At 40.8% G+C, this 25,422-nt stretch overlaps 1 protein-coding gene across 1 annotated transcript in view; it reads left to right on the plus strand.

Moving 5' to 3' along the window:
* DNAI3 (dynein axonemal intermediate chain 3) overlaps nt 1–25,422 on the plus strand; it is a 76,024-nt gene that overhangs the window by 36,963 nt on the left and 13,639 nt on the right. The window contains exons 9-18 of the mRNA XM_062193423.1: nt 1,284–1,474; nt 2,231–2,355; nt 5,054–5,143; nt 7,573–7,659; nt 8,461–8,589; nt 11,914–11,987; nt 13,152–13,296; nt 14,919–15,006; nt 21,809–21,939; nt 23,516–23,579. Coding sequence (XP_062049407.1) covers nt 1,284–1,474; nt 2,231–2,355; nt 5,054–5,143; nt 7,573–7,659; nt 8,461–8,589; nt 11,914–11,987; nt 13,152–13,296; nt 14,919–15,006; nt 21,809–21,939; nt 23,516–23,579 — 1,124 coding nt within the window. The remainder of the gene's footprint in view (nt 1–1,283; nt 1,475–2,230; nt 2,356–5,053; nt 5,144–7,572; nt 7,660–8,460; nt 8,590–11,913; nt 11,988–13,151; nt 13,297–14,918; nt 15,007–21,808; nt 21,940–23,515; nt 23,580–25,422) is intronic.

The following is a 25,422-nucleotide window of genomic DNA, read 5'->3' on the forward strand; positions in this document are numbered from 1 at the left end:
TTTTTTCAATATGCTTGTATTTGGGCTATCTTCATTTAGAGTAAGTAATCATTTAATACTGAACATATGCTTAAGAAAACTGCCTTTTGTGTCAATTTGAGCTTTCAAGGAACAACTGAGACCTCAGTAAAACTGAGGGTTTTACTGAGAAAACCAAAGGAGGGAGCAGAGTTGGAAAGGTAGAGCCTCAGACCAATCCTTAGCCCACCCAGTGGAGCTCCAGAGCAAAGAGGGGCTAGTGTAGGCGTCAGAGGTGAGGCAGGGCTGGCCAAGCCTGCAACTGCCATACCCAGCCCTTAGCCAGGCAGTAGCATGGCTGTGGGTTAGAAACCAGCAGATCATAGGCCGGCGCCGCAGCTCAATAGGCTAATCCTCAGCCTGCAGGGCCGGCACACGGAGTTCTAGCCCTGGTCAGGGCACCGGATTCTGTCCCGGTTGCCCCTCTTCCAGGCCAGCTCTCTGCTGTGGCCCGGAGTGCAGTGGAGGATGGCCCAGGTCCTTGGGCCCTGCACCCGCATGGGAGACCAGGAGAAGCACCTGTCTCCTGGCTTCGGATCAGCATGGTGCGCTGGCCGCAGGGGCCATTGGAGGATGAACCAATGGCAAAGGAAGACCTTTCTCTCTCTCTCTCTCTCTCTCTCACTGTCCACTCTGCCTGTCAAAAAAAAGAAAGAAAGAAAGAGATCGTGAAGTTGCTATAGGCTGTCAACTAACAGCACTCCTGGCAGCTCAACAGCAAGTTCTCTTTTTAAATAAATTATTTTATGTTAGCTCATGTATTTCTCTTTTATTTATTTATATTTTGAAAGACAGAGAGAGAGAGATCTTCCATCTACTGCTTCACTTTCCCAAATGCCTGTAACAGCGAAGCCTAGGTCAGATCAAAGCCAGGAGCCAGGAATTCGATCCAAGTCTCCCATGTGGGAGGCAGGAACCCAACTACTTGAGCCATCATCTGCTCCCTCCCAATTGCACACTGGCAGGGACATGGAATTGGGAGCAGAGCTGCAAATCCAGGATCTACGGTGTGGGATGAAGGCATCGCAAGTGATGTCTTAACCATTGTGTTAAACACCAGCCCCAGAATAGCAAGTTCTTGAAAGAAGCTCTGAGCAGCATACTAGCCTGAATTTTTTTCCCTTCTGTCATTTATTTCACATGAGGTTAATTATTATTACCAAATATAGTTGAGAATGATTGGGTTTTGTTCAGTCTAAATGAAGTAAGACATATTGAACACTAAGCTCTGACATGGTAATTGTGTTTGTTTTTATTACAAACAGTGTCGAAATAGCCTTGCAGCAAAATGAAATCACAAACACATTTTTTGATGACTGGAAACATCTGGCAGAAGAGGAAGGCACCTTTGGGGACAAGACCGACACTCACCTGAAAGAGTACCAGTCCTTTACTGACCTTCATAGTCCAATGGAGAAGACGATCACCTGTGTCTCCTGGCATCCGACCATCTATGGTGAGATCTCTTCTTGTGATGAAGTTGAACTAGTGTCTGGCTTTTATATGGAAAATGGCCAACAGCTTGATTTCAATTAAAATCACTTCCAGTTGGTAAGTACCAACCCTTTGCTGAGCACTTTCTGTATCCTCGCTGTCATATGTCCTCCCAGCTATACTGTAGGACAGGCACATATTTGTTGTCTCTGTTGTACAAGAGGATTGAAGCTCAACTCAAGGAAGTGACCTGCTCAGGTCACCCAGCTGGTGCAGTGCAGAATCAGAATTTGACTCAGGCCAGTTGGACTCCCAAGGCTAAGTGCTTTTCACCCAACACTCTGCCTCTGATTACTAAACAAGATGTTAAACACCCGCCTGCAGCGAGCTCAGCAGCCGAGAGCAGTAGCACTGCGTGCAGGTGGAGCCACACAGAGGGGCCCTCTGCTTTCTTCCACCCCACAGTCTCCGCTGGCCATTCTCTCACACACACAAAGTCCAGAACATTGCTTTCTTAGTAAATCTTCAAAGTCCACTGCTTGTTTTTTACTAATAGCACTCTTCAATTTGGACTAGGCACATTTGGAGTGTTAAATAAGTGGCATGTGGCTGGTAGATACCCCATTAGCTCTAAGAAAACTCTTGCTTTCCTGCAGAATGTTTCTACTCAAATTTCATCAAAATGGAAGTGAAGAGTAACTCTTTAGAAACTAAAGCTAGAACCACGTCTCCTTGTGTAGTTGCTGCCAATGTTAATTTCTCCTTGTGCTTCCTTCAGGGCTAATAGCTGTGTCAGTGGCTGTGCGGCTCTCCTTTGAAAACAGAGTCCAATTTTCCGGTAAATTGTTGCTACAACCATCACTGATTCTTTTCTGGAGTTTCTCCGATCCCATACATCCTCAGGTAAGAGGGTGAGTGGGCAGTGCAGTGTAAAAGTATCCAATAATGCTGTGTGTTGCTCAACTACAGGCATACATCTTGAGAGCTGTGTTGTGGGGGGATTCTCATCATTATACAAGCGTCATAGAGTGCACTTCCAGAAACCTAGGTGGGATATCCAATTACACAACTCTGCTATATGGGAAATATACAATTCAGCCTATCGCTCCTAGGGCCAGGATGAAAAATGAGCACAGGTTTAAATCAAGCACCAGAGAAAATGATGTGCTCAAGAAACACAGAGAACATGAGATGTATGAGGCTGTGTTGGGTAACACAGCATACTGCTTCACGGTAAATGTTTTTCCTTGTAAGTAGATGCAATCTATTCCAAAATAATCAAAAGTATACTATGGTGCATACATAAATTAGTAACATAGTCGTCCATTCTCATTATCAAGAATTATGCTCTGTGTGTAATTGCCCATGCTATACTTCTATTTGACTGGAGCACAGTAAACTTGTTTACACAGCAGGCTTGGGTGTAGAACATTGTGCTACAGTGTTATGGTGGTTACAACATCACTAGATGGTAGGAATTGTTCAGCCCTACTATAATCTTATGGGACCACTATCATATGATCTATCAATGACAAAAAATGTCATTATGTGACATGTGACTGTACTACTTTCACAAGTATCTCAGCAGTTTCATTTGCAAAGTACTTTATAATCATTTAATTAATGTAAATCCTTATAAAGTTAGGATTGCTTCAAATGCTTCAAATGTGGAACTTGTCATATTCAATTTGATCAAAACTAAAGTTAATGCTTAGTTTATTGAAACAGTTTATTGAATCTTTCTATCGCTCTGCCTTTCAAATAAATAAATAAACTTTTAAGAAGTTTAATAAGAGGTCAGTGCTGTGGCATAGCAGATAAAGCTGCTGCCTGCAGTGCCTGCACCCCATATGGGTGCCAGTTGGAGTCCTGGCTGCTCCACTTCCTATCCAGCTCTCTCTTAATGCACCAGGGAAACAGCAGAACATGGCACAAATGCTTGGGCCCCACCTGGACATCAGAGACCTGGAAGAAGCTCCTGGCTCCTGGCTTCTGATCAGCCCAGCTGTGGCCGTTGCTGCCATTTGGGGAGTATACCAGCAGATGGAAGGTATCTCTTATCTTTTCCTCTCTCTCTCTCTCTCTCTCTGCCTTTCAAATAAATAAATCTTTTTTCAAAAGTTTACTGAACAAATCTATTTTTTAAAGGAATGTAAGACGAGAGGAATGTTTAAACTTTTTATTTATTTATTTTATTTATTTGAAAGACAGCGTTACAGAGAGAAGTAGAACCAGAGAGAGAGAGAGAGAGAGAGAGAGAGAGGTCTTCCATCCACTGGTTCACTCCCCTAGATGACTGTAATGGCCAGAGCTGAGCTGATCTGAAGCCAGGAGCCAGGAGCTTCTTCCAGGTCTCCCATGTGGGTGCAAGGGCCCAAGAACTTGGGCCATCTTCTACTGCTTTGCCAGGCCATAGCAGAGAGCTGGATCAGAAGTAGAGCAGCGAGGTCTTGAACCAGTGCCCATATGGGATGCCGGCCCTACAGGCAGTGGCTTTACCCACTGCACCACAGCGCTGGCCCCTCTATAATTCATTTGAATTAAGGCAATTTTACTACAGTAGATTCTAGGTACTTTAAGTATTATAGACTCAGATAATAAAATGACAGATTTCTGGATCTTCCTCGTCCATCTATGGACAACCAATCTGGTACCATTCTGTCACTGTACTTTTCTATCATCTCTACCCAGTAGAGCTACTTCCCACCCCTCTTCATGGAAGTGGGGCTGAACTTCTAGGCAGTTAGGAAGAGGAAAGATCCTCCTTCCCTGTATTTTCAAGAATAGCTTCTAATACAAGGAAATAAGTTTTGAAAATAAAGAAAGCAAATGAATTATTTTGTCACTGTTCTAATCAAAACTATAGGAAACTGTTAAAAGATTTTATGAGTATTTTTAAAAATAGATTTTTCTCCTGAATCCCCAAAGTGCCAATAAATCAAGGTAATACACCCAATTCCAGTTTGAAGCCTTTAGCTTAGTAGTGGCAAGCCAATGGCCTTCTAGGGCATATTTTATTATGGTGGTGACCCCGGAGCAAATGTCTAACTATGGCTAATATATCTGTTCCTTCATACTTACATATTCCTCTCAGAGCTAGTTCAGCTTATGACTTCTGTATTATTTGAAAAATTTGAAATAGAAGCACTCGTAATATTTCTGGCAATAACTCCATCTTCTCTCATTCAACCCATTTTATTTTTACTTTGCTGGGCAAGGTATACAGCAGGCAACAAAAACAAATGGCCTCACAGGGTCTACCCTCCAAGCTTTTCAGAAACCCTAATTTCACAGTCGTTTTGTTTAGAGAAATCATAACATTCCACCAAGAATTACACACCCTTTTCCCACATGGAGGGTAGAGGAGAGGGGAAACTGAGTCCCCTTGTGAACATACCTGTTCCCACACATTTGGCCAATATCCGTGGTACAATCCAAAACAGGCAGATGCCAGTCCAGAGGTAGAATTCTGGGAAAGGACTGCAATGCATATTTGCTTAAAGATAATCATAAAATTCACTTTCAGCTGTCTGCATGCTTTTCTAGCCGTTATCTTAACACACTTTCTCATTCTTTCTTAAATTCACTGGGTTTACTGTAGTTAATGCTGGAGAGCCCGGATGACATCTTCTGCTTCCAGTTCTGTCCCAGTGACCCTAACATCATTGCTGGAGGTTGTATAAATGGACAGGTAAGTAAGAGTTTCTTCCAGCTGTTTATTAAAGTAGAAGGCATTCTATAGTAAGTTTTGTTTTGGTAGTTTTAGAACTTATGGGTTTCAGTCCCACAGAAGGATTGCCAATTCCGTCACCATACCAGAGTACAAGCACGTGTTAGACATGATATCAGCACTTGAAGTGTTTACAAACCTGAGTCCCCCGATTTGTGTTGTGTAAGATTCTATGTAAGAACAAAAGCCACAAGCATTACTGCCTCCTGGAAAACAGGCATCATCTGAAATTTCCCTGGGGGTAGGGGTTAGAAGGTGATTATGAATTTAAACAGAAATTCAAATGGAAAAACATAGATATGTCATTAAATCTATGTATTTACAATTTGACACTATTTTGCCTTTTTCTTTTTTTATCTAATGTATATAAAATTTATGAAATTTAGGTCCCATCTTCCCATGTTGTGCTTGTCTAGTAAAGCAAAACAAAAATCTTAAAGCTATTTTATGATTAAACTTTAAATTCATTGTAATTTAGTGGGATTGGCCATGATCTTTCTGTGTGTGCCTGGAAAATTTCTCTGTGGCTAAAATTTAACTGTCTAAAGCTTCCATGACCACTTATCCAGAACCAAAAAACCAGGAAACAATTTTCTCCCCCAGTGTTGTTAAATAATTACTGAGGATCATCATAATATCCCACAGCCTGTCCTCCATGCCTCTCCTATAATGCCTTTTTTATTCATTACAAAAGGAATTCGACTTTGCTTTAGAATGTTTTAGAAAAGTCTACAATGAAAATAAAACCATGGACTATCTGACATCCTGACATTTTATTAATATTTAGTGGACCAAAATACCTTTTAGCCATTGAAAATTAATTGAATTCAGTGTCAAATATTCTGCTTTGTACTGATTTTTTAAAAAAATGACCATCCAGGCATATGTGGATTCAGTGTTGACCACAATATTCAATTTTTTTTAAAGATTTGTTTATTTACTTGAAATCAGAGTTACACAGAGAGAGAAGGAGATGCAGAGAGAGAGAGAGGTCTTCCATCCTCTGGTTCACTCCCCAATTGGCCGCAACGGCTGGAGCTGCACGGATCTGAAGCCAGGAGCCAGGAGCTTCCTCCAAATCTCCCATGTGGGTGCAGGGGACCAAGCATTTGGGCCATCTTCTACTGCTTTCCCAGGCCACAGCAGAGAGCTGGATCAGAAGTGGAGCAGCCAAGACTCAAACCAGCACCCATATGGGATGCTGGCACTGCAGGCGGTGGCTTTACCTGCTACGCCACAGTGCCAGCCCCACACAGTATTCAATTTAATAGAAATCATCACGTCCCAGTATTTGGGGGACAATTATGTGTTTTTACTTAATTCTCGAGAACAGGCTGTTTCCCTCAGGTCCAAAGCAGCTGTCCCTACAATCACAGCACATCCTCAAAGAGAGGAGGAACTCTTGCCAAAACAAAGGGAATTGCATGACATTTAGCTCAGATTTTTAACAATACTGGCATCTATTAAAATAAACTCAAAAATTAAAATGCTGAGGGTACCTTTTTAAAGATTTATTTATTTATTTGAAAGGCAGAGTTACAAAGAGGCAGAGGCAAAGAGAGAGAGAGAGAGAAAGAGAGAGAGAGAAAGAGAAATGTCTTCCATCCTCTGGTTCACTCCCCATATGGATGCAATGGCTGGAGCTGGGCCAATCTGGCCAGGAGCCTGGAGCTTTTTCCCAATCTCTCACTTGGGTGCAAGGGCCCAAGGACTTGGGCCATCTTCTACCACTTTCCCTGGGCATAACAGAGAGCTGTATCAGAAGTAGAGCAACCAGAACTCAAACCAGTACCCATATGGGATGCCAACACTGCAGGCAGCAGCTTTACCCACTGCACCACAGCACCAGGCCCCTGAGAGTACTTTGATAGAGAAGAAAACATTCAGGGCCAGCATTAAGGATTAACAGGTAAAGCGAAGGCCTGTGATGCTGGCAACCCATATGGGCACCAATTCTAGTCCCAGCTGTTTCACTTCCAAAATCCAGCTTCCTGCTAATGCACTTGAGAAAGCAGAGGAAGATGGCCCAAGTGTTTGGGTCCCTGTACCATACAGAGATCTGGATGCAACTCCAGGTTCCTGGCTTCAGACTGGCCACACCCTGGCCTTTGCAGTTATTTGGGGAGTGAACTAGAGAATGGAAGTTCTCTCTTTTTCTCTCTCTCTCTGTCTCTCCCTCTTTCTGTCTTTGTAACTCTGCCTTCAATAATAAATTTTTTAAATATCTTTTAATAAATCTTTTTAAAAAAATTCTTACTTAGCTTTCAAACTTCCTGATCATCCTCTAAGGTGACTGATTCATCATGTTGCCTATCCAGTTTTTTAAAACATCTCAAGTCTCAGTTAACTATTTTCTGAAATTGTAATAATGTCATGTATTTCTGTTTTAGGTTGTCATGTGGGATATCACCTCGCATGCAGATCGCATAGAAAACATTAAGGCGGGTGGCAGTAGAAGTAAAAAAGTCACACTCAAGGTTAGCTTTTTGTACTTTTTTACTTGTGAACTTTTTCCTAACAGAATTGGAAGCTCAGCAAAAGCAAGATGATTTCAGAATCCTTCAGATCTGCGTGTGGACCTGTTCCAATCACTTCTAAGTGAGCTCATCACTAAAAACATCACCACATCAGTGGAAGAAGCTGTGCTGGGATGTTAGGTTGTTTTTGTTGTTATTGCTGTTGAACAAAATGAAGTCACCAAGTGACTTGCCTTAAGTGATGTCAGTGAAGAGCAGCAGAAGGGCCAGGTGGGAGGGCTCTGGATCACACCACCTTGCATCAGTGGGAAGAGGTTACAGGCCTGTTAATAATGGACAGTGATTTTGCGAGTCTGTGAATTCTATGGAGATGGTTAGGCAAAGATGTCTCAGCTCTCTACTCAGTACTCGCCCGTCATGTTGCACATCCCCTCCAACCCCAGTTCTTTAACCTCGGCATCAACAGTAAACTCACCAAGGAATGGTGAGAGATGACCTTCTCAGCACACAAAGAAATACTCCTTCAAACGTGAGTGCCCTACTGGTTCTTGAGGCAATAGGTCAGCAATATTTGTTGACTTCCAAGAAAAAAAGCTGAGACTAAACCAATGGGGCAAAGTAGATAATCCTATTCCCTAAATATATGGTATATAGAAACACCAATTTAATTTTTTCCTTGAACTACCGTATCTGATCAAAACTTCTCCAAGTTAGCAGTTTTAGTTGCAATGATGAATAAAGTATGAACTCACGCATCAGCACCCTAAATTAGTACATACTGCTGTTTTGACATGTTTTCAGCCGATGTTCCTCCTCGAACCAGACAGCAATAAAGAAGCAATGTACATCAGGCATTGTGCAGTCTCCTCAATAGAAAGTGGACATAAGAAAGTCATTACAGATATACACTGGCTGTCAGACACATTTGAGGTAAGTCCTCACAGTGCTGCACTTTCCTCCTGCTGCATTGTGGTAGGATTTTATCCAAAGAAAATGTTTCAACAATTCACTCACATCTAAATTAACCAGGAACTGCACATCAGAAATTTGGGTCACTGTTGCCAGATCAGTATCTAACTTAAAGATGGGAATAAGACCACTATTTCAACTTGGATGGTTTATAATTTAATATTTTTAAAGATTTATTAATTGTATTTGAAAGTCAGAGTTACACGAAGAGAGAAAGAGACAGAGACAGAGAGAGAGAGAGAGAGAGAGAGAGAGAGAGAGGTCTTCCATCCACTGGTTCGCTCCCCAACTGGCCACAACAGCCAGAGTTGTGCCAATCTGAAGCCAGGCACTAGGAGCTTCTTCTGGGTCTCCCATTTGAGTGCAGGGGCCCAAGGACTTGGGCCATCTTCTGCTGCTTTCCCAGGCCATAGCAGAGAGTTGGATTGGAAGTGGAGCAGCTGGGACTCGGACTGGTGCCCATATAGGATGTTGGCACCACAGGCGGTGGCTTTACCCACAACGCCACAGCACCAGCCCTGGGTTTACAATTTTAAAACATAGACGGTATCAACAATGATAAGGTACAACAGCGAAGAAGATGAAGGTTTGATATGTAAGCATGAAGTACAAATATTTAACACTCTGAGCATTTATGGAGTTATAATCTCAGTGACTTGGAGGCAGACAGTGCCAAAGATCTGTGATCCATTGTAATGTGTGAGTGTGCCCAGGCACAGGTTTGGAATGGAATGGCCTTGGAAAGTCATGTTTCCCTATCAATTTGAGAGTGGCACCTCCACAGATTGCCCACTGGTTGTGCAGGTACCATCCCAGCCGACTCCCAGCGCTGTGGTTCCGAACTTGCTTGTAACTCACCAAGAGTGGTGTTGGTGGATTTGGAAACTGACAAGCTCCCCAAATGGTTCCCTCAGAAAATATTCTGAGTTAGGAGAGGTGATTAGATCTGCCAGGCATTCAGTTGGATTATATGAAGCAAAAATAATTTGGAAAGCAAAACGAACAGCCCAGATATCATTTCTGTTATCTGTACAAATTTAACATGATCATGGCAGTTAGAACAAAAGAAAGGGGACTCCATTTCAACTGACACCAAACACACAAATCAATTCAGATGACTATAAATTCAAATAAAGATAAACTGTAGAAAAATGCAACAAATAAGAATAGAACATCAGATTTCTGGAAAGGAGATCATTTTCTATGCTTTTTAGTGTTGAAAGAAATCACTGATTGATAGATCCAAAACATTTATACCAAATGTAGTAAATATAAAAATCACAAAAAAGCAAAAGGTATACACTAAGCAAAAACAATTAGTAAATCAACATGAAAATTAGTCTTTCATAACATATGTTAATAAAACAAAGTTAATAGTGTATTTTAGACTTAACTTTTAAATAAAAATTTTATATAATACTCAGTGTTGAAAACAACAAAGTGGCAAAAAAAAAAAATAGCTGACTGCAACATGAAACTTTTGGAATGTAAGTAGTCAGTGTGTTCTTCAGTCATTCAAATTTCCAAACTTTTTGACCAGTAATAAATTCCAGTTTGAGGAATTCATACTGATTCATGATCCAGTCCAATATGTGTCTCAAGATACAAAATTATACTCACATCTTTTAAAATAAATCATGTCAAAGCGTATCCATAAAGAAGACTTGGAAAAAGGTAAGATAGAACTTTTATTTGATTTTGAAATCTTCTGTTTTCCAAATTTCTGTAATTCTGTTATGTTTTGGAGTTTTTAAACATTCAAAAATAAAATCACCAGAGCAAGCACATCTTCCAGGTCTCCGAATTCATACTTCAACAAAAGCCTCAGTGACACAGCGTAAGATCTGAGTGGAAGTTGGCAGCCACTGCTGAACCTGAGGCCATGCAGGCCTCATGGATGCCAGCCCGTTTTGTTGTTGTCTCACTCCTGGAAGTCCTCCAGGCCGGTACAGACACCACCTGTCCCCTCACTCCACTCCTACTTCCATTGTTTACTTGCTGCCAGAATCCCTGGTTCCGTTTTGCTCATCAGCCTAACAGTAAGGTCATGTTGTCCTCTTGATCTGCAAGAGGCACCTCCATAGGTGGCCTCCAAAGCTTTCACCTCCTCTGAGAACTACCCGATGGGAATTTTGAAGATTCTAGAGCCCCGAGGAGCCATGAAGACTTCCTGGGGGATCGGATGTGTATTTACAGAGTTGGCTGTTAATCAGGGGCCCTAGACCCTGTGGGTGTCCAACTGAACCCTAAGAATGGATAATAGGATTATGGTATATCATCTATGTATTATGAACTATTGAAATAATTTATGAATATGTAGGTGATGTTCAAATTATGTGAAGTGAAAAATCTCAGGGTAAAAATGTATATTCTGGAGTGGGCATTTGGCACAGTTAAGATGCCACTTGGGACACCCACATCTCTATCCTAGTGCCTGATTCAAGTCCAGCTTCCTGCTAATGCACACCCTAGGAGGCAGCAGGTGGCTCAAGTACTTGGGTCCCTGTGGCACATGTGGGAGACCCAGACTGTTGAATTGTGGACTCCTGGCTTCTGCCTGCCCCAGTCATGATGTTTCAGGCATGCATTTGGGGAGTAAACCAAACGAGATCTCTCTGTGTGTCTCTGTTCATCTGTCTTTCTCTGCGCTTCAAATAAATGAAACAAATTTTAAACATTTTTATATGCATTCTGATCAAAACTATGTGAAAATATTTTTGTGACAGAAAACTGAACAAGATTATACAGCAGATTTTATTTGTTTTTTAAATCTTGGACCCATTGTTGTGGAACAACCGGTTAAACTGCTACTGGTGACACCGGTGTCCCATATGGCATTCCATATGGGCGCCAGTTTGACACCCAGCTGCTCCACTTCTGATCCAGCTCCCTGCTAATGCACTTGGGAAAGCAGCAGAAGATGGCCCAAGTACTTGGGACCTTGCCAGCCATGTTAGAGACCAGGGTGGAGTTTCTAGCTCCTGGCTTCAGCCTGGCCCAACCCTGGCTGTTGCAGCCATTTGGGTAGCAAACCAACAGATCTCTCTCTCTTTCTCTCTGTCTCATTCTCTTCCTCTCTATCTCTGATGCTCTGCCTTTCAAATAAATTAGATTTTAAAAAAAATCTTTAAATCTTCTATTTCCCAAACTTTTGTGATGGTGTTATGTTCTTTTATTAAAATTTAAAACAAAGCAGCAAAAAATGTAAAAGATAAATATAGCTATGTGGAAACAATACTCTTCTGGATACACAGAATTGATTTTTCTTCCATTTTTTAAAACTAGATTAACAGGTTGGGCTCTGTGTATGAGAATCGAAGTGGAATATCCTGTCAACTTGTGACATGTTCAGCAGATTGGTATGTCCCATTTCAAACACTTCCTAAAATGTTTTCATACAATGTGTTTTTTTTTTCAATTAGATTCTCCTAAAATTAATGTCTTCTTCTGCCCTTTAAATAATCTTTATTATAGCAATTAAATCCAATATAACTAAAGAACAGAATGTTATAAATTGTTACTAGTTTATCTTTTTATAGAGAGAAACAAGTTATTAAAAAAATGAGAATTAGCTAGGCTTTCATGGCTGATAATATTGCGAAGAATTATCCATAGCTTTTCTGCTTCCTCATATTCCCATATTTGTAAATTTGCAAGCTGTGTTATTTCATTCAGTTATATCTCGTAATTATGAAGATTATAACGTTTAACTGGGAAAGCATATTTTAAAAAGTAGAAGCCTTTTTACATTTTTATTGTCTATTCATACTTTTTATTATTTTTTAAAAATTCATTTATTTGAAAGGCCGAGAGATAGAGAGAGATCTCCCATAAATTTGTTTACCCTCCAAATGTCCACGATAACCCTGACTGGGCCAGACTGAAGCCAAGGGTCACAGACTCAACCCATGTCTCCCATATGGGTGGCAAGGATCAAGTACTTGAGCCATCAGTTGCTGCTTTCCAGGGTCTACATTAGCAGGAAGCTGGATCCAGAGCAGAGACAGGAATCAATCCAGGCACTCTGATACGGGACGTGGGCGTCTCTAATGGCAATTTGACCTGCTGTGCCAGAGGCCTGTTCCTTTTATTGTATATTTTCAAAAAGCATTTTTATGAACAATTCAGTAAGTATGTTGCAAAATAATTACTTAGATAAAATTATTCCAATGTATAGAACTTTGAATTCATAAGTAGAGCATATGAAGAGAAATATAAGGGGTCTTCGTAAAATTCATAAAAATGCCTACTATGAAAAAACAATGGATGGAGTACAAAAAAAATTGCACCAAAATAAAATTGTCTTTTAGTTCTGTTTTCCATGAACTTTTTGAAGTATAATTCTCCAAAATATAAAATGTCAAATAATCCTGATTCATAAAAATTCTGGTTTCAGAGACATTCAAATATTGCCTTGGTCACATTGTTAATGTGTAACAGTGCTAATGGTAGTCCTGAGGTTATACCTCATATCTGTGCTTGATAAAAAAAAAAAAAAGTAAACTATAAACTTTTTCTTGTAGCACAATATGTTTTTGGGATATTAGACCACAGAAAAGTTTAACCCCCCAACAAACAGAGAAAAAGAAAGAAGAAACTATTGAAATTCCCTTTGATGTACCTTCTACTTTTTTGCATTTAGATCTCTCTTGGAAACCCCTCACTAAGGTAAGTCAAATGGGATTTAGTTTGTCACATTTGCTTACATACACAGTATAATTTGCATGTACCGTCATTATTATACATACTCTCTAAAAATAGAGCAGCTTACATTAATCTAGGGCCCAACAATCCATGTAGTCATTTAACCAATAAGTTCCTTGATTGTGAATTATTTTGCTTGCTTAGACCAAGACAGAAATTAAAATCTTGTGAACTTAAGAAAGATATTTCTTGTACAAGCAAGGTGCAACTTACAAATGGTTGGTACAGAAATGATTCAGTTGCATGTCAGTTGCTCAAGTTAGTTCAGAAAAGCTAATTTTCCCCCAGTAGTAACCAAAATTCTGTATATTTTGCATATCAATAGCAGGAATAGATTGTTGTAACAATCACGACCGAACAACTGAAAACAAATTAAATAAGAAGTAATTTGTGTTTCCCTTGAATGGGAGAGCTTGAAGAAAAGCAAATTTGAGGAAATGGATGGGATGTGTATGGAAGTGTGAATGAGTTTCTGACTTTTTTTTAAGATGTATTCATTTATTGATTTATTTGAAAGAGTTAGAGAGAAAGAGAGAGAAACACAGAGAGATAATGAGAGAGAAAGATTTTCCATCTATTGGCTCACTTCCCAGATGGGCGCAATGGCTAATGCTGAGCCAGGCCAAAGCCAGGAGCCAGGATCTTCATTCAGGTCTCCCACATGGGTGGCAGGGACCCAAACACTTGGGCCATCCTCCGCTGCTTCCCAGGCACATAAGCAAGGAGCTGGATTGGAAGTGGGACAGCTGGGACTCAAATTGGTGCCCATATGGGATGCTGGTGCTGCAGGCTGCATTTTGACCTACGATGCCACAATGCTGGCCTTGGTGTCTGACTGTGACTCCCATCTTTAGAATGTCTAATTTTAATTCCAAACCTAATAGTTTTCTTTGATTTGTGAGTGCCATGAGAATTACATTATAGTGTACTTGCTCCCAGTGCAAGAGAGAGCTTGGAGGAATGGAGACTAGTCCCAGAATAACTGGGCAAGGATTGGAAGGAGAAGGTTAGATATGTCCTGGGTGGGGGTTACTGAGCTCAGAGTTGTCACAACGGAAAACAAATAAGCAAGAAGTCAGTAGCATGTGGACAAACATCTGGAAGGAGCAAAAGGGGAAGGGAGCCATGAGTGGAAAATGCAAAGTGTGACCACCAGGGTCACTTCCAGACTTCAGGTTCTCTGTGTCCCTAAGGATACTGAAAGCTGACCAAGCAAATGCCAGGTCCACGCACAACTCCCCAAAGTTTCATGAACAGAAACGGGAGGACAAGTCATTGTTTCATGTCAGAACGAACATGGAGGTATCAGGGAATAGAACACAAGACATTGTCAGAGTGAAGACAACATATAGATTTGGAAATGTGCCCCCTAGACAAACTTCCTTCTGTAGCAAGGTTTTAGAAATGCGGCTTAGGCACTTCCTATGGGAAATAGCAGCTAGAAATCTGAGTGAGAAAGGAGAAGGGGGAAGGACAGGGAGATGAGTTTCCCTCAATCTGGGGGCAGGAGGGATAGGGAAGAATAAATGACTCAAGGATAATTTACAAATATATGGAAATAATCTTTGTTGTATGTTCCCTAAAAGTTAAGGCTGTCTAAGGGTGAAACAAGTTTAGACCACTGCCCAACCAAGATAAGCCTGAACGAAGACCATCTTCTTTACAAAACACAAGGTAACTTCCTTTGCTTGTTATACAGGTAATTTATTGAGTGCCAGTGGCATATATCTGAGATGAGTTATGGTAGTATAATATGTAAAAAGATATGAAAAAATCAACTCTGTGGCCCAACACATTAAAACTGCCTAGACGCCCAAAAATATTGGACAGAATTCAGTCCAATTTGGGTTCAAAGGCTTCTATTGAGCACGTGTATGTAAATTTGGAAACTCATTCCATGACAAGAGTGAGTGAAGCCAACCTAATGAATAAGTGTGTGCCCAAGAACAATTCTGTAGAGTGGAACATGTGTGAAGTTGAGCCAGATCAGTTATGAAGTTCCAAGAAACAAATTACCCTTCTCAACCAGAATATAATTTTTTAAATTAATGTTTATACAACACTGTGATAAAACTGAGTAAAGAAAGAAAATTGCCTTTTAAATGTCTCAACCCACACAGCTTTGTGGAAATAATTAAAGGGTGTACATAAAAGCTGCCAAAACCATGGACACCTAGGTGTGCTTGAGTATCACACCCGGAGAGCCGTGCATAATGAAAAAGTACAAGAATAACTAGCAATTGAAGTATTTTCCAACACTTGCCTTACCAAAAGGGTTTCCATTTATACATTTTTCAATGTTCAGTTAAATGATAGAACAAATAAAAAATATTATATGCCTAATACTCAGCTTAAACAAAATTTCGCTTCAGAGACATGTGTTTTATTCACTTAACCCAAAACCTCATGCTATAAAAAAATGAAACCACTAAATTTTTATAGATGTTTTCAAAGCAATACTAAGGCATTCCATGCTTTGTATTTATTTGAGTCTGCTTTATTTGGGAAGGAATCCAGGCTGAGCCACCTCCTTGTCCTCTTGTATTTCAGTATTGGCTATAATTTAGTGAATGCCAGCCGTAGACTAGGTACTGTGCTAACAATGCACGTGCTTTCATTTATTGAACAGATATTTATGAGATGTTTGTTTTTTACTAGGCCCTGGGAGTACAATGGTGAATAAAAACAGACCGTCACAACCATCTACAAGATGGGACTTTGCATTATCATTTTATAGTTAGGGAAACCAAGGCTGAGAGAGGTTAACTTAACTTGTAAGAAGATTACTTGTAATAAAATCCTAGTCCTAAAACAATCCAGTGAAAAAACGTGGCCATGAGGCTGTGACTACTTTTATCCAGTTTATAGTAAGGATATTTTTTTACCTCTTTTTTTTTTTTTTTTTTTTTTTACAGGCAGAGTGGACAGTAGAGGGAGACAGAGAGAAAGGTCTTCCTTTTGCCGTTGGTTCACCCTCCAATGGCCGCCGCGGCTGGCGTGCTGCAGCCGGCACACCGCGCTGATCCGATGGCAGGAGCCAGGTGCTTATCCTGGTCTCCCATGGGGTGCAGGGCCCAAGAACTTGGGCCATCCTCCACTGCACTCCCTGGCCATAGCAGAGAGCTGGCCTGGAAGAGGGGCAACCGGGACAGGATCGGTGCCCCGACCGGGACTAGAACCTGGTGTGCCGGCGCCGCAAGGCAGAGGATTAGCCTACTGAGCCGCGGCGCCAGCCTTTTTACCTCTTTTAAAGTGCATAGGGACTTCATTCATTTTTAACTACTTAATAGAGCTTTAATTGGCATGCCATAAACTGCACAGTGTTAAAGTATTTAATTTGATTTGTTTTGACATGGGTGCACACTCACAAAACCATCACCCTAATCAAGATAATGACTGTATCTGCCAGTCCTAAAAGTTTGCTCATAGAGGGATTCTGTTTGTGATCCCTCCCTCACTGCCAGGTTACCACTAACCTACTTTCTGTCACTATATATTAGTTTGCATTTTCTAGAATTTTATATAAATCACAGAACATATGCTCTTTTGGGGGCCTGGCTTCTTTTATTCCACATAATTACTTTGGGATTTTACCCACGTTCTCTCATTCCTTTTTATTGCAAAGTAGAATTCTGTTGTATGAGTACACCACAGTTCTTTGTCCATTCACCTGGGGATGGACATTAGATTGTTTTCAGCTCAAGGCAATTTACTAATAAAGCTGCCATGAATATTTATGTACAAGTCTTTGTATGGACATACACTTTCATTTGTCTTGGGTAAATCCCTAGGAACAGAATGGTTGGAGCATATGGTGAGCGTTTGTTTAACTTTGAGAGAAACTGCCACAGTGTTTTCCATTGTAGTTTTGCCATTTCCCATTCCCACCAGCGGTATATGGAAGTTTCTTCATATCCTCACCAATAATTGATAGTTATTCTTTATAATTTAACCATTCTAAACATATATGGTGATAGCTCATCTATATTTACTTAATGACTAAAGATGTTGAGTGTATCTTCATGTGTTTATCTACCTCCTGTATATCATCTTTGGGGAAGTATATGTTCAGATCTTTTTTCTCATTTTTTAATTGGGTCATTCATTTTTTATTACTGACTTATGAAAATTCTTAATATATTTTAGAGACTACTCTTTTATCAGAGAGATGATTTGCAAATATTTCCTCCTTGTTTGTAGTTTATTGTCTCATTCTCTTTGTCTTGAAATTAGAAGTTCTTACTTTTGAGGAAACCTAATTTATCAATTTGTTCTTTAGTGGATCATGATTTTCATGATAAATTTAAGAAATCTTTGCCTAACTCAAGATGATAAACATTTTTCCTAAGTTTTTTCCAAGGAGTTTTATAGTTTTATATTTAGACCTATGATCCCTTTTGAGTCAAATCTTGTTTGACACAAATTATGAATCAGTTATTTTTTGTTACATACACACACCATTTGTTGAAAACAATATCTTTTTCTACACTATTTGCTTTGTACGTTTGTTTAAAAAAAAAAACTGTCCATGTATATGTGAGTCTGTTTTTGAACTTTCTATTCTGTTCCATTGATCTGTCATCATACCAATCGCACACTAACCTGATTACTGATGCCTTGTAAGTAGTCTGAAATCAGCTAGCTGCTCGCAGGCCTCAGCTTCTCCTCATTCACTGACTACACACCTGCCCGCTTCACTGACCTGACTCTCATCCCTAAAGGCAGTCACTGTAGGCGTGTGCTCTCCTCCTCTGAGAACGGCTGGCTTTCAGGAATCTGAGATCAAATGTACACACTGCCAGCTAGCTGTCTATTCTGGGTAGACCTGTTAACTAGGATGCACTGGTGAGCTTCTTGATCACATTGTGCTGATTGATCCTATCCTGGTCTCCTTCCAGGGTGGCAATTCCACTCCCATTCTTAGAGGCAGTGCCTCGTACTCTGTCGCCATCTAGTGGCCAGGAACAAGTCACCCTTTGCCTGCCAATTTAGATCTATAATAGATCAGTGCCCTTCTTAATCACTTTAAGAAATTCTCTACTGTCTTTATTCTGATGAGGAAGACTTTGCTCCAAAATCGCTTTGGAATTCCAACTTGGAATACCTTTCAGAAAGTTCTATGCATTCTTTAAAATAGTGTGGCATAGTGGGTAAGAGTATGGAGTCTCCAGTTGACGGTCTGAGTTTAAATTCCAAAGCTGCAATTTATTAGTTGAGCAGGTCAAATTACTCTATCTCTGTGCCTTACTTGTTTAAAACATCTGTTTGAAATAGAGTGAGGACAGTAAGCAGAGTAAATAATAAAATTAGCTTCCTCACCGGGTAATGTAAAATGAAATGAGTTGGTACACATGAAGTCAAAGAGCAGCACCAGGGGTAACACACTAGATGTTAACCACCGCCTGTGGGACGTTGAGCAAATTGCTTAATCTCTCTGGGCCTCGATTTATTCATCCTTGAAGGAGGATTAATGTATAACTGCCTTGGAACTTACTCTGAGGATTAGCACCCAGCTTGTAATAAGCATTCAGTAATGTTCGTTGATGTCATTATTGCTGTCTCTGCTGATGACACATCCATGACCTAGGGGGATAACCTTGAATTTACTGAATGTCCAGAATTATTGCAGTCAAGTCTGAGTCAGTGTGGTTGATGATGACATTTTTCTCTGAAACTGTCCTATATATATGATTGATTGATTTGAAAGGCAGAGTTATAGAAAAGGAAGAGGGAGAGAGAGAGAAAAGGAGAAAGAGAGATCTTCTATCTGCTTCTTGACTCCCAAACGGCCACAACAGCTAGGGTTGGGCCAGGCCAAAGCTGGAACTTGGAGCTTCATCCATCCGGGTCTCCCACACAGGTGGCAGGGGTCCATGCACTTGGGCCATCTTCTGCAGCTTTCCCCAGTGCATTAGCAGGAAGCGAAACTGTCGTGAGTTGAACCAGTGCTTAGAAGAGATTCAGGCATTGCAGGAGGAGACTTGACCTGCTGCACCACGACACTGGTACCCAAACTTATCCTTCCACAGTGAACATTTTTGAGTACAAATTCCCAGTGTACATTTGTTTATAAGTTATTTGCATGTTCTACTCTGCTATTATGTTTATGTACATTGTTTTAAAAGAGAAAATCAAGGGCAGGCATTTCACCTAGCAGTTAAGATGCTCAGGTCCCACATCAGAATGCCTGGGTTTGAATCCCAGCTCCAACTCCTCACTCCAGCTTCCTACTAATGTAGCTTCCTACTAATGTAGCTCATCAGTGGTGATGGCTCAAGTACTTGGATTTGTGGCACTAATGTGGGAGACCCACACTCAGGTCTTGGCTGCCAGCTTTGGCCCTGAACGCAGCCCAGCTGTTGCAGGCATTTGGGGAATGAACCAGTTCCTTTAAATACCTTTGTTTGGCTTATTTTGACCCTTGTTTTTCATGTCTTACCTAGTGGGAAAAGAGAACTCTCAAAACATATAGCTTCCCCAAAAAGGTGGCATTGACTGTACCAACTAAGTCATGATAATCTAAATTTATGCTAAATCTAAAATTATGCTGAAGTTTTTTTGAAAGATAATATATATTTTTTACTATAGCTGGAGTTTTCATTCGCATTTTAGTTTTTGTATATATGTTGCTTGGATTTTGTGGATTTTTTTTGTTTTGTTTTCTTCTGTGCAGAATAACCCAGAGGACATACTGAGGAGGTGTGGTGAGGAGATTTTTTTTATTTCTTGAGATTTATTTATTTATTTGAGAGGCAGAATTACAGAGAGAGGGAGAGAAAGAGAGGTTTTCCATCCACTGGTTCACTCCCCAAATGACTGCACCAGCCAGCACTGGGTCGATCCAAAGCAAGGAGCGGGGAGCTTCCTCCAGGTCTCCCACATGGGTGCACTTGGTCCAGCCTCCACTACCTTCCCAGGCCATTAGCAGAGAGCAGGATAGGAAGAGGAGCAGCGGGAATATGAATCAGCACCCATATAGAATACAGGTGCCACAAGCAGAGGTTTAACCTACTACCCCACAGCGTCAGCCCCATCAGGATGTTTTTGTGAACATAATTTCTCCCCCATCTCTTCCAGAAATGTAATATCATATTTTTGAAAAGCTAATAAGTGACTTGAGAAAATGCTCAAGACATTTCTTTAGGAAAACACAAGAGGGACCAGTGTGATAGAGCAGCGGGTTAAGGCCCTGGTCTGCAGCACCGGCATCCCATATGGGAACCAGTTCGAATCCCAGCTGCTCTGCTTCCGATCCAGCTCTCTGCTATGGCCTGGGAAAGCAATGGAGGATGGCCCAGGTCCTTGGGCCCCTACACCTGTGTAGGAGACCCAGAGGGGGCTCCTGGCTCCTGGCTTCAGATCAGCTCAGCTCTGGTCATTGTGGCCATTTGGAGAGTGAACCAGTGGATGGAATACCTCTCTCCCTCTCTGGCTCTGCCTCTCTCTGTAACTCTATCTTTCAAGTAAATTAAATAAATCTTAGATAGAGAGAAAGAGAGAGAACACTAGAGCAGGATACAACTCTAAAAGAGAATATGTTCCAATTTTTTAAAATATATCTATTCACAGAAAAGTCACTAGAGGAAATATGCTAATATGTTAATAATGGCTATCCCTAGGGGCAAGGTGATATGTGACTTTAGTTCTTTTACTCATCTGGTTCTTTATTTTTCAAAGCTTTGGTAAAGAATAATTATTAATTTTAGATCATAGAAAAACTTGTTTTAAAACAAAGGAACATCAAATACTTTTAAGAAGAAACAAGTTCCAGAAATGTCTGTATGTATCAGTATTGCTGGGGATAAACTTTGTTTTATACCCTTGTCAAGAATGGTTAAGAATGTTATACTACTCTAGTTTTAATGATCTGTGATTACTTTAAAATCTGTGTATGGGTGAAGTGGTCATTTTTCCATTCAATTATTGTTTATAGCCATTGTCTTTATTCCCACAAAACTAGGGTTTTGCTTTTTTACTTGTTAAGCTTCTTATTCAGTGAAGTAGTAAACCTTTTTACCATAATGTAAACTTAAACTATGTTATCTCAAAAACTAAAAAAAAAAAAAAAAAAAGGAGAGAGAAAGAAAGAGAGAAGTAAGGAAGGTTGAGAGAAGGAGGAATAATATTGTGTTCTTAGAATTGTAATTATAAGTCACATTGAATCTATTAGAAACTTAAAAATTAAAATGAGTTTCTGATGACGATGGTACTGCAGCCCCAGAGAAGCTGTGCTCTGACACTTCTTGCATTTGTGAGTGTAGTTGTAGCTGATGGAGTCCAGGCCTTGATTTTTGGGGTTGAAAAGAGAAAGCCACTGCTAAACTAGAGGTCTAAAAATGGTAGAACGTAAGCCTGCCACCTTGGGATGGGAACGGGGCAGACGTGTGTAGCAGGGGGTGGAAAATGTTAAATATCTATGTTTTAAAACATCTTTCACTGCAAATATGTGCTCCCTCTATTCTTACTCTTCTGAAAGACAAAATGTTAATCCAAAGCAAAGCAGTGAAGGCAGGAGAAATGAATCCATACCATAATCTGGAAGCTGGGATGGCCAATTACCTCAAACCAATAGATGAGTTCTGCACAAAGTTCTTTGTAGGAACAGAAGTAAGTTGGAAATTCAAAATTCATTCTTATTTCCCTGAAATATATGACTATAACATTGTATGTGTTTGCTCTATGAAGGCTTAGCATATCTTTACCAAATGCTTATTTGTATTTAAACATTGTTTAAAAATTGATTTATTTATGTATTTGAAAACATTACAGAGAGAGTGAGCGAGAAAGAGAAAGAGAGAGAGATCTCATCCACTGGTTCACTCCCCAGAAGGCCGCGGTGGTCAGGGCTGGGCCTGTCTGAAACCAGGAGCCAGGAGCTTCGTCAGCGTGGGTGGCAGGGACCCAAGCACTTGGACCATCTTTCCCAGGCCATTAGCAGGGAGCTGGATGGGAAGTGGGGCAGCTGGAATGTGAAACCAGCACCCATATGGGATGTCAGCATCACAGGTGGCAACTTGACTTGCTACACCACAATGCTGATCCCTGCATTTAGAATTTTTAAACTTGATGCTCATAGATTCACATTCAAAATGTTCCTGAATATGTGGGGAAAATCTATCAAAGTATGAGCCCTTTTATTAATAATTATTGGTCAATTTACAAATAGTCAGTAAATACTTTCAATGTATGGGGAAAAAAAACACTCCAGGTACTAGAGATATACTAAGATAATGTATGGTTTTGTTAGGCTAGCACAATCTAGAAGGAAAGACAGTGAAAGACTCCCTCAAAAGATAAAGAACAGATGGATATTATAATGATAAAGGCTGCCATTTTCAGCACCTACTAAAAAAAAATTAACCAAGATGAGCTCACATTTTATTGGATATTTTGTGTCCCCTCCTCCGTGTCCCCTTCACTCCTCTGCTCATGCGCTCTTCTCTGCACGAGTTTCTCTTCGCCCCAAGGAAGAGCATTAGCGTTAGGAGAGCACCTGGGGGTGGCCTTGTGTAGGTCACTTAACTCTGCTGTGTCTCAGTTCTTTCTGTGAGATGGCAGCGTGGGGCTACCTGTTCCCTAAAGCTCTCCCCTGCTGTGGTTCACTGGTCCCCTTTGTGGGCTGTTTCTTCCACTCTGCTCCCTCGGCCTTCCCCTCTCCCTAAAATGGCCTCAAGGTAAAACCAGAGTATCTATGATGTGTTACTTTATTTGAATTGAACTTTATGTCCCCTTGTTCCCTGTCTTCAGCTTTAACAGGTAATTGCTACCATATTATGCATTCACATTGCCTCTTTCTCTCTTATCCCACAAACCTTCATTAAGTGCTGCCTTTGTAACACTTTCTTCTTTGTGAGAAGAAATCACATGATAAGACAGACCTGATCCCTCCCCTCTAGGACCCACAGCAGAAACTCTGAAAACCCAGAAGATAGGACTCTGAGACATAGAGTTGTCTACCCAACTGCCCATGTTCTGCACTTCACTCTGTAGATAGAAACTCAGCAAACTCATTTTTGGCTCATTATAAAATTAAATAATCATTTGAGCCTCTCACCAACTGTGTCATATGATCACTTAATTAAATTGAGTTGTTTGGGTTACAAAGCCAATGGGTCCCAGCACAGGAAGGCTAGGACTTTTCTCTGAAGCTGTCATTATACTCACCAAGAACTCCTGTTTTCAGGAAGGTGAAGTGATATACACAGATTGGAAAATGGAGAGAGACCCTGAAACTGGCCGATTGACGAGTAAGTTTTGTGGATTGTTCTGTTGTTAATACAATCTTCCTTTTTAATTGAAACTATCTGAAGCTATCTGAAGGAACTGTGAAAAAATCTGAGGAAGACTGGCTTTGCTGATTGGAAGGAGGGCATGTAGGATTATGACAAACAAATTTATTACTCTTCATGAGACCCTTAAGTATCACAGTTGTCACCTGGGAGCTTGCTAGGAATACGCATAGGACTCTTGGGTCCTACCCCATGTCTACAGAATATGAGTCTGCATTTTAATAAGATTTATTAACTGGTGACTTGTTTTCACATCAAAGTTTGAGGAGCAAGGACCTATATGATACTTTCAATGGCTGAAACTCTTAAATAATTTAATTTTAAAATAGCATACTGATTCAATAATTCAACATGTTGTGGAAAACCCACTCACTGTGAAGTGATAGGCTAAAGTTCTGGGATCTTGAAAATCCCAGAAGAACATGAGGGAAGTGATTACAGAATCTTGCTTTGGGGCTAGGGCAGCTGATGTCCTTGTGTATCCTGGACCCTGAGCAGAGGTATGTAGGTTACACACAAAAGTACAGGCACCCCAGTAAGCAAGGCTCCTTGTCCTTAGTGGGCTCAGAGCATTGGCATCCATCACAATTACAACTATTTATTTTAAAACTTTAAACTTTAACATGGCATAAAAATATATTTGAGCTACATTTCAAAGTTCCTGAGACTGCAAGGCAGACAAAGGCTTGGAAGAATGTGCCAGAACACCTAGTACAGAAGCTATGTGAGGAGCAGCTGGGCTTAGTATGCACAGAGGGATCTGGAGGTTGGGCCCATGGAGATCTGAGACTGTCAGAGTGACTGTCAGTGACTGTCAGGGCCACAGCCTATATGGGACAGTTGTTAGGGTTCAGGTCCTCACCTCAGGCCTCACTCCTTTTACTCCGACCATCTGGATCAAGAGAACAGAGCCTGCCTTGGGTTTGGGAAGGCTGTTTTGTCAGCCATGCCTCCAGGGTAGCCATTTTAATCTTGGAGCAAAAGGACTTTTGCTTCTCTTCTATAGTCTCCCCTAACCAGAACCCCAGATGTGTGTTGTTGATAATCATAGAGTATCAAGAGATGGTTAGATGGGACCTAAGGATGGGAGAATCAGGTGCACACAGAACGGAGACTGATTTATCATTTTCTACTCATTCTGATGCCATGATTTAAAACTGAACTCTAGATATTCCATATAATGAATTGCATTCAACTCTTCTGTGCTTATTTGTGTATCTATGTAGTCAATAATCTGTGGTTAATTGTGCACATGGTAAATGCCAGGCACTATGTAACACCACAGGGGCCTTCGCCACACCTTTGAGACACAAGGTGCGGGCCTGGTGCTGTGAGTTCCTTATGCACAGGAAGACACTGATTCCTCCTGGCCTCAGGAATTTTATTGGGACCCTGCTTCCTCTTAGAGCAATTTGCTGAACTTCCTTTGAGAAGACCCCTGGCAAGTAAGCTTAGGCATTTATTTTAAATTAATTTTATTCCACTTAGAAAATAACTGTTAGGAAAAGAAGCATGGAACAGAGAAGAGACAGAATAAGAACTTACAGCCAGACCGAATTTATTCAGAGGAAATAATCCACAGAGATGACCTGCTGTCTTGCTCACAGACTGAACAGGTGGCAGAGGCCCAGGCCCCAGCAGGCTGGGCCTTTTCTATATCTTAGGTGGACTAGGGGTGGGGTGGGGGGCAGTAGGTGAGCTCAGAGGTGAGCTTCTCCATACTGGGCTTTCAAGTCTGGCCCATTGGCTTCCGAATCCCAGGAAGGAATGCAGGAGGTGGGTTCGGGAACAATACAGAGTG

This window comes from Lepus europaeus, chromosome 5 (assembly GCF_033115175.1).
Source record: "Lepus europaeus isolate LE1 chromosome 5, mLepTim1.pri, whole genome shotgun sequence".
NCBI lineage: Eukaryota > Metazoa > Chordata > Mammalia > Lagomorpha > Leporidae > Lepus > Lepus europaeus.